This window comes from Castanea sativa, chromosome 3 (assembly GCF_040712315.1).
Source record: "Castanea sativa cultivar Marrone di Chiusa Pesio chromosome 3, ASM4071231v1".
In the NCBI taxonomy this organism is placed as follows: domain Eukaryota; kingdom Viridiplantae; phylum Streptophyta; class Magnoliopsida; order Fagales; family Fagaceae; genus Castanea; species Castanea sativa.
The window spans coordinates 5,480,142-5,491,697 of NC_134015.1; the positions used below are offsets into that span (position 1 = coordinate 5,480,142).

The 11,556-nt window shown below is 34.7% G+C and overlaps 2 protein-coding genes across 2 annotated transcripts; both read left to right on the forward strand.

Annotated features, from left to right (window-relative positions):
- The first annotated feature begins 299 nt into the window (after nt 1–299).
- LOC142626991 (wall-associated receptor kinase-like 20) lies at nt 300–1,355 on the forward strand. The gene has a single exon (XM_075800759.1). The coding sequence runs from the start codon at nt 315–317 to the stop codon at nt 927–929; it is 615 nt and encodes a 204-aa protein (XP_075656874.1). The 5' UTR covers nt 300–314; the 3' UTR covers nt 930–1,355.
- A 9,126-nt stretch (nt 1,356–10,481) lies between these two features.
- Nucleotides 10,482–11,116, forward strand: LOC142627620 (wall-associated receptor kinase-like 20). Its single transcript, XM_075801495.1, has one exon. The coding sequence runs from the start codon at nt 10,482–10,484 to the stop codon at nt 11,094–11,096; it is 615 nt and encodes a 204-aa protein (XP_075657610.1). The 3' UTR covers nt 11,097–11,116.
- Nucleotides 11,117–11,556: the final 440 nt, after the last annotated feature.

The following is an 11,556-nucleotide window of genomic DNA, read 5'->3' on the forward strand; positions in this document are numbered from 1 at the left end:
GTAATTGTTTATCATCTCTATGAGTGGGGGAGTTGTATTCAATGCAACTCTTGGTCTCTCCAATAAAAGCTGAAGGAGGAGGGGCACGAATCTTGCCACTCATAGGGTGGTAATGCACCTCCATTGGATTTCCAGATTTAATGGTTTCCGTAGTGTACTATTTGATATTTTTATATTTTAATGGGCCCACAAAGGTTTACATAACTGACCTTTAATTTGTGAATTTCGATTCTATATATTGACCCTTTCCTCTTTGAACTTCTTGCTTCCCTTAAGTGCTTTCCCTAGTCTTAAAAATGAACACTTTAGTGAGGATGGTCGGGATGTTTCTTTTTCTCTTTTTAGTAACCCATGTGTCAGAAGCATACAATTGTTGCCCTAAATGTGGCAGCATTGATGTTCCATACCCTCTTAGCACTGATGACAACTGTGGAGACCCTAGGTATAAAGTCTATTGCAACCATGGCATTCTTGAGTTCTTGTCAGCTAGAGGGTTTTACTACAAGATCCTCAGTATTAATCCAAGTGCTTATAAGCTCATTATAAGCCCACCACCAATACAGAAAGGCACATGTTATTCTTCTGATTTCAGTTCAGAAGGGCTAAAGCTTGATGAGAACTTGCCCTTCAACATATCAACTCATAACACTGTCATGTTGTTTAATTGCACTGACCGCCTTCTTTACTCTCCTCTGAATTGTTCTTCAACCAGCTTTTGTAGACAGTTTGAGGACAATGTGGAGGAGGGAATTGGGTGTAAGAATACCCTTTGCTGCCATTACTTGAAAGATTCTGCCATGACTTCACATATGATAAGGATCAGGGCTGTAGGGTGCACTGCTTATACTTCAATGGTGAATATGAAGCCTGGATCTTCCTTTGATTCATGGACTTATGGTATTGAGCTTCAATGGGTGCCCCCCAATTGAGTTTGGCTATAAGACCTCGAGAAGGTATGTGTGCATCTGACATATATATTATCTCTCTTACGAATATGTGGGGTATTCATAGCATAAAACTCCCATATTATGAGAAAGATTATGTATATATGAGATGCATATGATAAGAATATGTATTGATTATGACTCACCAAACAAAGTAAGAGGTGTCTAAAAATAAGGTGGTTGGTATTTTAATTCTATGCTTTTGTTGTCATAGTATTAGTGGACCAATGTTTTCTAGTTAGATTTTGTGCTTCTTGATTGGCCACAAGCCACATAAAAGTGGGAAATAGGGGAGCCAAAAACGTAGTATTACGTTGGCCTTTGCAATTATGTAGTGTTTGATGCGTTACCTGTTGAGTCTCAATCACGTGGATTTGGCTTTTCTAATGTTGGCAGTCAAATAAATTACTATTTCCTTCGTAACTTGTCGTGTACTTTGCAATTATAATATCACAGTGTGCATTAGATGATCGATGCGCTGAATTTATCCCAACAATGCATGGGGTTAACTATCTAGTCTTTATCACTATTATCATTTGACAAATGGCTAAAAGAATTGGTTTTTTCACATCTTGGCACTATTATATATTTACATAAGAGAAAATCTTGATACACTCGTTATTGCACATTTCATATACACTTCTTTTGAAATCGTGTTTTGAAAACACTATTTCAGTTAGAATTATAAAATGATGAAATCTTATTTTGAAAACACGATTTCACAATTTTAACTAAAGTTTTGTGTTTTCAAAACTCGATTTCAGCCTACATAGTAGTGTGTACGATGAGTTTACAATAGTAATTTTACAATTTTAACTAAAACCATGTTTTGAAAACATGATTTTAGCCCACGTGTCAGCACGTGTATGATGAGTGTGCAATAGTGATGCATATTGGATAAGGAAAATAAAATATTTTAATGTTTTAGGTTGTTTTCTCTTTTCTAGTGGAATTAGGATTTATTTGTTTTTTCAAGTTGAGTTAAGATCCTTTTCCCAATTGAATTAGGATTTTATTGTCTTTCTTTTCCTAATTAAATTGTTTTTCCTTTCTCAAATAGAAATAGGTTTAATATTTTTTTTTCCTAAAAGGAGTAAGAAAATTTTATTCCTATAAATACTTTTTATAGGAGGTGGATTATTATTATGTGGTTATTAATAATTTTTTTAGAGGTTTTCTCAATTAGTTTGCCTACTAGCATAATGTTCTTGTAGAACTTAGATTTTGTGGAAAATTTGTAGTAATTGTGTGTTATAGATTCTGCTTCTAGGAAGAGGATCTTAACTCAACTTGAAAAAGCAAATAAATCTAATTCCACTAGGAAAGAGAAAATAACATAAAATATTAAAATATTTTCTTCTCTCTTAATCAGTCTGCATCATTTTCTTAGGGTTGGGGAAAAGTTGTCCTCTAGTTTTGGTGGCAAGCTTCCACGATCTATTGGAACCCTAAATAGCCCTCTTCATCATATTCTTTTTAGTAAGACAAGACGAATCAATATGTTACTTTTCAGTCTTTTCTCACTCATAATAAATCTTGATGAACAAATTTTTATACTTGACCTCTTTTGCCATAATGGGATACATGAAGCAAGTACTAAAAAGGAATCCATTCACACATTCATAAACTTCATATTGCCTCCTCCACAAAGATTACTTAAAATCACTCGTTCATGCCTCTTATTGACCTCTATTAATTCTTGTTCAATAAAATCCTCCCAAAAGGGATCAATAATGTTTTCTATTAATCTTTCCAAATTAATACTAACAGTATTACTAGGAAAATTTGAGAGAAGCTCATCAACCCCAATGAAATCAAAGTATTTAATGTGTTCAAGTTCAAGTTTTATTAGATTGAAACTCCGTTCATCAATAGAGAACTCATCTACTGCTAAACAAACCAATTGTATCAACGTATCATTGCAATCAATAAAATCAATAACCTCTTGTTCTTGAATTTTGAAAGTTCCACCAATGGTGTGAGTTACGGGGGAACCTCGGGTGTGTGTGTGTGTGTGACTTTTTTTTCATCAAGCCCAATCTTGTCTCCTTGACTATAATCTTTAGGATAGTCATCATAAATTGGTGGAAAATCCTAATTTACTATACAAACTCTTTCAATGTATCCATCCTCTTTTTTGATATTGTAGTCCTCCTCCTCAACATCAAAATTCTCCAACTCCTCCACATAACATGGATTTGAATGGCAGGTTTAAGGTTGGTTTTCAACGACTAAGGGGGCAAGTTGCTTTGAAAGCGTATCAAACCACCCATTCATTCGTTAAAAGAACATCTCTAATTGTGCATCGTGTGAAACCTCATCGCGTTCATACTTGTCATCTATGGCAACAAGTCTTCCCCCACGTACTCCTTTTTGTGCCATGGTAGGAACCTAGCATTGCTTTGATACCAACTGATGTAGCATAGGTGTGTAGAAGCTGAATTTATAATACACAATTACTACAACTCTTCCACAAAACCGAAATCTATAAGAACACTAGGCTAGTAGGCAAAATAATTTAGAAAACTTCTCAAACAAACTTTTATTAATAACCGCATAATAATATTCCACCTCATATAAAGAGTATTTATAGGAATAGAGTTTCACCTACTCATTTTAGGAAAAGAAATAATAAACCTATTTCTACTAGAGAAAGGAAAAACAATTTAATTAGAAAATAAAAATAATAAAATCCTAATTCAAATAGGAAAATTATCTGAACTCAACTTGAAAAGGCAAATAAATCATATTTCTACTAGTAAAGAGAAAACAACATAAAATATAAAAATATTTTCCTCTCCCTTAACATCAAATGGTGAGTGTGTGAAAATTATTACCCTTTGCAAAACTATAGTTTTGGTCCGCTATATTTGTCAAAGTTTCAATTTCGTCTCTATACATTTAATTGTTTCAATTTTATCTATCAACCGGCAAAATAAAATCAATTTTATTCTTAATCACTGTGAAGGGAAAATTTCCATTGAGTTGGCAAGAAATTTTGTTTCATGTGAAAACATTTTACTAAGGTCATGGTCCAAAGATAAATATATAAATAGATAAATAATGCTGAACAAATTTGATTGCTTTCAAGAGCGAACATGCAGGAATATTTCCCTTCATTTTCCCTCTAATGCTATGTGGCGTTATATAGAATGGATTCTAAAGTTTACAAATAGATTGCAAAAAAATATTAACATGTCAACAAAATACGTAATGCAAAAAGTGCTGAAATGGAGCAATTTTCAAGTTAAACTATAGGTAAAGTGTTTTCCCTCTAAATTCCTTTCCACTCTGATCCTAAGAGTTCTGCGAGTGTATTTTGTTTCCCGTTATTCCAGACTTTTTTTTTTTTGGTTAGAAAATACTTTCCCTATAATAAATAATATTCAGCAATAATAAAGAGGAAAGTTATATTGCATTTATCAAACTCAAAATCTATTCAATTAAAGCAACATCATGATTAATTTTTCATAAGTATATTGAATAGTTATAGCTATGCTAAAGGTCTTGTAGTTGAATTGACATCTTCTTATGTACAAAATGCTTGGGGGTTTAAGGGGGAATAGGTTCGAGCTGCAGGATTAGTAGCATGTTGTAATTATCTCTTAAAAAAAATAGTTATAACTATAAACCATTTGCATGAGAGAGAGAGAGAGAGAGAGAGAGAGAGAAACACAATGCTTTAGAATTTAGACATTTCTTCTTGTAGGGCCCATTTTTTTGACAAAAATATGAGCCCCAGTACTGCAAATTTCCTATCCAAATGTTCCTGGGCCCACTTTTCTTATTTTTCTCTACCTCCCATATGGCCTATGCTTATATGTTTTTCTTCATACACCCTTGGGCTCAATGAAATAAGTTGTAAATAGGCTTGGAACATTTGCAAGACTCATGAGCCCAATGGTGATGCATGTGCAAGCCAAGCACATGGTGAAGAGTGAAGTTGGCTTAATTTTGTTGTAACACCCATGATTTTTAGCAAATATACAACCCACGATAAATGCTTGCCCATCACCATTAATGTACTAACACAATCCCTAGAATTTAGTAACTTCATAGGGTGTTAATCTTTCAGGGAAACAAACTAAGAAGGATTTGCCCTACCAATTTACCCAAATTATTAATGGGCCAGCATGATGCGTGGATAATATTGTAAGCTCCTACGTGAAAAGATTATGTAGAATGTTCAAAATATTTTTAAGTAATAACATGAAGTAGTGTTGGGATAATATGAAGAGGTTTTTTTGTTTAACTAATGATGTAATACTAAATTAAGGGAATGAAGAATTTAGATTATAGAGTAAAGGTCATATAAATTAGAAATTAGTTACTATGTGGTGTAACTAAGAAGTTGATTTTTTGTTTAATCTTGGTTTTGTTTCTTCAATTCATTGGAGTTAGTATAGAATTTTTGTAATATCATGTTAATATTTAATTGGCTTATGGAAATATCTTAGAAAATTTATAATGTCACATTTATGTTATTGAATTATGATAGTGGTAAACCAAACACCCACTGCATGAATAAGCTCTCACCAATCTGTCAATTTGGGATCCAATTTGGGATTTTCCTTAGGAAGTATTAGGAAGGAATTGGAATGTAATATCTATTCATACAGATACAGAAGAAAATGTTGTCTATTGATTCAAACATTGTACTTACGAGATAGGGATAGAGAAAGAGGAAAAAACTGAAGATTTCACATAGTACTTGTGATAAAAAAGAAATCTTATTTATTTCGTACCTTTCACTCAATGAGAAAATGGGCTAGATTCTACAGGATCAAACCTATGGAACTTAATAAGGAATGATGGAAGGAAAAAAAAAAAAAAGAGAGAGAGGAAAAAATAGTAAAAAATAATTAAATCAAAATAAAGTAGAAGAGCCCATATTCCAAATGAGTGAAAATCAAAATAGTAATATCCTACTAATAGAATTTTATCATAATCTAAAATATGTAAAGAATGTGAGGTGGAAAATTAAGTGAAAAATTACTAACAAAGCGCCACATAGCAGAACTGTATATCTCCCACATAAGGTTTTTGCTTTCTTATATAAATTTTAAAAAAAAAAATATATATATATATATATATATATATATATATAATTAGTGCACACTTATAGATAATATGTGTATTTACTCCATTAACACATTTAATGAACTAAAAATTTGACATAAATGCAAATTTTAATGAGATGGAAGCCTAAATGAGAGAGTCTTAAGAAATGTGCCACTTGGCAGAACTTCATAATCTCCCACATGAGGTCTCTAGTTTTATACATATGTTGATCGATTGGCATCAATCCATATTGTTTCAATCTCTCATGAAACCTATTATTCAAGGTTGCAATATCCTTAAAAAATATCTAGGAATTAAAAACAATCCTTACTCCTTTGAAAGATGATTTTTAACATTTCTTTTTCTATAAAGGCATGGCAAATGGAAGCATTAACTCAAGAATTCACTTATGAAATAGACTAATCTTTCTCTCTCTCTCTCCAAAATTGTCCTCTTTATGGTCTATTAGAGCAAATCATGGTTGTTAGTGGGTTTTGGAATTAAATCATTCGTTTGTGAGCTTATTATGGCTTCCAAGATATGTCGTTAGCCATCATCACTCCTTGTGTTAATGTGAGTAGGAGGCCTGGCTCTCCAGTTTAAACCTGGGTCCAAAAGCTAAGTCCATATAAACACAACGCATGGCGAGACGACAAAATGACCCTAACACTTATAATATGGTTTCATTTATCTTCTTTGAACCACTAGGATTTTGAGCTTTGTTGAAATAGAATATCAAGGCCAACAATTATATGTGACTTCAATCCTCAAGCGATCATGATTTCAATTTACAAAGCATCCTCACCAGGTCAATCATGTCAAAAAAAATAAAAAGAATTCATGGTATTATACTCCACATAATATTTAAGGTATTTAACATTTGTAAACAATCAATAATTATCTCTCCTATTTTGTATGTACATAATCTCTTTCATGATATGTGAATCTCACATTGTGTGTAATACACACACATATATATGTAGGAGGGATGGTGCATATTAAGGTTGTGCAAGCATCGAACTGCACTGATCCTTTGTCCCAAAACTGATTGAATCGCACCACTTCATAGGCCGACCAACTGAACTGAAGCTAGCAATCGGAGAAGATGGATAATTTTGTCGTCCGTTTGATATGCTCATCAGAGATAGATGTTGTATTCCGATGCTAACCGAACCAAGCCGCACCTATATATATATTTCTCAAACACGTACAAACTAATGAGAGAGTTGAGTTACAAAGTGTAGATTTTTTTTAATGAGATAAATTGACAAAGCTCAGACCTTGAGCATAAGTGGCGGAAGAGATAAGGAATGAAATAATAGTAAGGGTGTTGAGGCTAGGATTTTGGTGCTTATGGGTTGGTGTACCACTTTGCTACATAGGCTTCTGCTTTTTGGATTATAAGTTAGGTCCATACGGCTATTATCTCAAACTTCTCCTTTTGATTTGGGTTGCGCTTGGGGCCTTAGTCTTCAGCCTTAGTTCATTAGCTTAGCAATCTATCTCTCCCTCACACAAAACATAAAACATAAAACCCATCAGGGGAACAACAAATGCTTTCTCACAGTCAAACTCAGCAAACGATCTCTCTCACAGACCTAAATCCTAGCAATCGCTATCTCTCTCTCAATTAGGTGCCACCACCCCTTGGATCTTGGTCACTATATAGACTTTGAATGCACTTAGATCAGTTCCTTTTCCTTTATTAGCTCCATACTCTCTTCTTTTGTGGTTTTGAACTTTTGATTCTTTTTGCGGAATTTTAGATTTGTGGATGTGGGTTTTCAATTTTTGGTTGTGAAGATATGAGTTTCGATTTGTGGGTATATGGGTTTTGATCTGTGGGTTTAGGTTAGAAAGACCAATTGAACCGAGTTGCACTGGTGCTCAAAAACCTCACCAATGGAGGCCGGAGAACTAACCTTTGACGATGGTGAGCAGAGGTACTAAAGTAGTAACTGACCCCTACGATGTGGTGGAAACTTTGCCTAAAAATTGCACTGACCGCACTGTGCACACTTCTAGCATATATCTAATGCATGAGATATTTTCTCCCTGATTGGGCTTGTTGTGTGTCACAACTTATTTGTATACATGGGAACATAAAAGAATAGCTCAGTGAGAGCTTGAAAGAGAATGGACCTTGAAATGAGATGGTAGAGAAAGAAAAAGTGCATGATGGCCTAGTTCCTTTGGCTTACGCATTTAGCAATGGAGAAAACTCAAGTTTTCTCTGTTGTTCTCTCTCCCTCATTTTTTCGAGAACCCTTATTATGTGTCATCTTTCCCTATTTATATTAGTGTAAGTAGTGGGCTTGTAATGATGGTGGCCTTGCTTTGTTAGGTGTCCTATCACATTTTTAGAATCACAGTGGGGATATGTGTCTAGTTCACTGCTTTGGCTCGTCACCTTTATAATCAATGTGTAGACCACTGTTTTCCCCTTCTAATACTACCACTGTAGTTACTGCTTGTGATTTCTATCATTTCTTTGAGGAGCGTGTTCGGCTCGGGTCCTAGTGCCGTATTTTCAAGTATTGTGTGTTTTCAGTTACATGCCTCAGTTATCCTCCGTAAGCCAATTTGAGTGAAACTATTCTCAGCGAGTGCAGTTGGTCTGAACTAAGCTCTTTGGCATGACTATTGACTCAATGGGACTAGCCTGAGTGGGCCTCTTTTCTCTTTCGGGCCTTCCCCATTTTTCATTGGGCCTTTAGCTAATGGCCTAATATTAGTAGGACAATTTATTACCCCGCATGGGAATATAAAACTCTCTACTCACATTGGAGTGGGCCCCACAAGTGTGGGATAGACCCTATATTTTGTTGATGAAAATTACCATCTCTTTACTTAAAAAGAAAGCATTTCGTGAGACGGGCTCATACAAGATTTTTCCCTACTTAACGATTTCCTAGAGAAAATTAATATTTGGTACAACAGCAGCAGCCAATATCCCGCTCTATGAACTGTTTCATAACAGAGAAGTTTAAAACTACGAAAGTAGCATAGCCTAATAATGTTAGGCAATGGCCACTAAAAATGTAACTTTCTGCAAGCATTGCAGAACCCTCTTCAAACAACTCCTCCACAACCTCAACAGCAGAAAGCTTATTTGTTAATTTGTTTATAAAATTCTGAGCTTTCTTCCCAAAGAGTAGAGAGCGGAGCATATTATATGATGCAGACCACTTTAAGAAATGGGGAGGCAACTAAAAACTCTATACAAGGAAAGTGGGATTGGGATCTCATATTATCATGTTATCTTAAATCCCACTTTTTTTTTTACATGTGTCATCTGATAGCCATTAACTGTGGTGGGGACTGATTGGCCAACTTTCTTAGTTCTCTTTCTTAGAGCACTTTTGTACTAGCTTAGTCATCCTCTTTCATAAATTTTGATCAAGACTATTATAAGGTATATCATTTGGTATCCTGTCCCAATGATATTTCTGTTTCAGGTTTCATAAGGGGTTGAAGTAGAAATCATGGTCCATTTAGTGGTGACCTTAAAGATGTTGGACACCATTTTTTTTTACCTTGTTGATTATGTGACTCTTGTGTTGGCCCAAATGATAAGTCTTTTTTAACCTGTAAAAGGATTGTTCTTATTTTAAACATCTCCTTTCTTTTTCCATAGTCATGTCTGTCGACTTATCATTGGCTCTAGTTAAATGGCAGGTACAGCATATCTAGTTTTGTATTCACCGACTCTATACATCATTGTTGTATGGGCTAGTATAAAATTGTAGGCAAAAATTTTCTTTAGAAGTTGTATGTTAGGTTATTCAATCAAATTCAATTATGTGGTTATATTGACCAATATAGTACAAGTAATGTATTATTTTTTCTAAGAATGAATAAATTCAACTATTTGATTTATTAACCAATGTAGACATATGATTAAATTTAATTGAGAACTTAAAGATACAATGATGTTGTATCTTAGGTTCTTCAATCAAATTCAATTATGTGGTTGAATTGACCAACACAGTGCAAGCAATGTATTATTTTTTTCAAGAATGAATAAATTCAACTATGTGATTTATTAATCAATGTGAACACATGATTAAATTTTATTGTGTACTTAGAGATACAATACTAAGGAATTGTGCGTAAATGAGTAGAACAGCTAACTTGTTTGCTTCAAACGTCACATTGAACTTGGTAATTATTTTATCATCTCTACAAGTGGGGGAGTTGTATATTCAATGCAGCTCTTAGTCTCTCCAATAAAAGCTAAAGGAGGGGCACGCGTCTTACCACTCATAGGACAGGTGGTAATGCACTTCCTTTGGATTTCAAGATTTATGGGTTTCAATAGTGTACTATTTGATATTTTTATATTTTAATGGTCCCCCAAAGGTTTACTTACGACTGCCCTTTGTGAATTTCTATACATAGACACTTTCCTCTTTGAACTTCTTGCTTCCCTTAAGTGTTTTCCCTATAGTCTTGACAATGAACACTTTAGTGAGGATGGTTATGGTGTTTCTTTTTCTCATTTTAGGAACCCATGTGTCAGAAGCATACAATACTTGCCCTACCTGTGGCAGCATTGATGTTCCATACCCTCTTAGCACTGATGACAACTGTGGAGACCCTAGGTATAAAGTCTACTGCACCAATGGCATTCTTGAGTTCTTGTCAGCTGCAGGGTTTTCCTACAAGATCCTCAGTATTAATCCAAGTGCTTATAAGCTCATTATAAGCCCACCCCCAATACAGAAAGGCACATGTTATTCTTCTGATTTCAGTTCAGAAGGGTTAAAGCTTGATGAGAACTTGCCCTTCAACATATCAACTCATAACACTGTCATGTTGTTTAATTGTTCTGACCACATACTTTTGTCACCCCTGAATTGTTCTTCAACCAGCTTTTGTAGGCAGTTTGAGGACAATGTGGAGGAGGGAATTGGGTGTAAGAATACCCTTTGCTGCCATTACTTGAAAGATTCTGCCATGACTTCACATATGATTAGGATCCGGGCTGTAGGGTGCACTGCTTATACTTCGATGGTGAATATGAAGCCTGGATCTTCCTTTGATTCATGGACCTATGGTATTGAGCTGCAATGGGTGCCCCCCAATTGAGTTTGGCTATAAGGCCTCGAGAAGGTATGCTGTGCATCAGACATATATATCATCTCTCTTACATACATGTGGGATCTTCACAACATGAAATTCACATATTATGAGAAATTATGTATACGTGAGATGCATGGTAAAATTGTTGATCGTCACCTACCTACTAAACATAGTAAGAAGTGTGTCAAAAAATAAGGCTGTTGGTATTTCAAGTCTATGCTTTTGCTGTCATAGTATTAGCGGACCAGTGTATTCTAGTTAGATTTTGTGCTTCATGATTGATCACAAGCTCCCTAAAAGTGGGAAATTGGGGAGCCAAAAACCTAGTATTACGTTGGCTTTTGCAATTATGTAGTGTTTGATGTGTTACCTATTGTGTCTCTTTCACGTGGACCTATTGCTTCTTTAGGCTTGCTCTCTATAGTATGGGTCTTCTTGTTTGGCTTTTTTTAATGTTGGTAGTCAA

What these genes read in the sequence shown, in the direction of transcription:
- LOC142626991 (XM_075800759.1), top strand. Translation starts at nt 315, where the DNA reads ATGGTCGGGATGTTTCTTTTTCTCTTTTTAGTAACCCATGTGTCAGAA.
- LOC142627620 (XM_075801495.1), top strand. Translation starts at nt 10,482, where the DNA reads ATGGTTATGGTGTTTCTTTTTCTCATTTTAGGAACCCATGTGTCAGAA.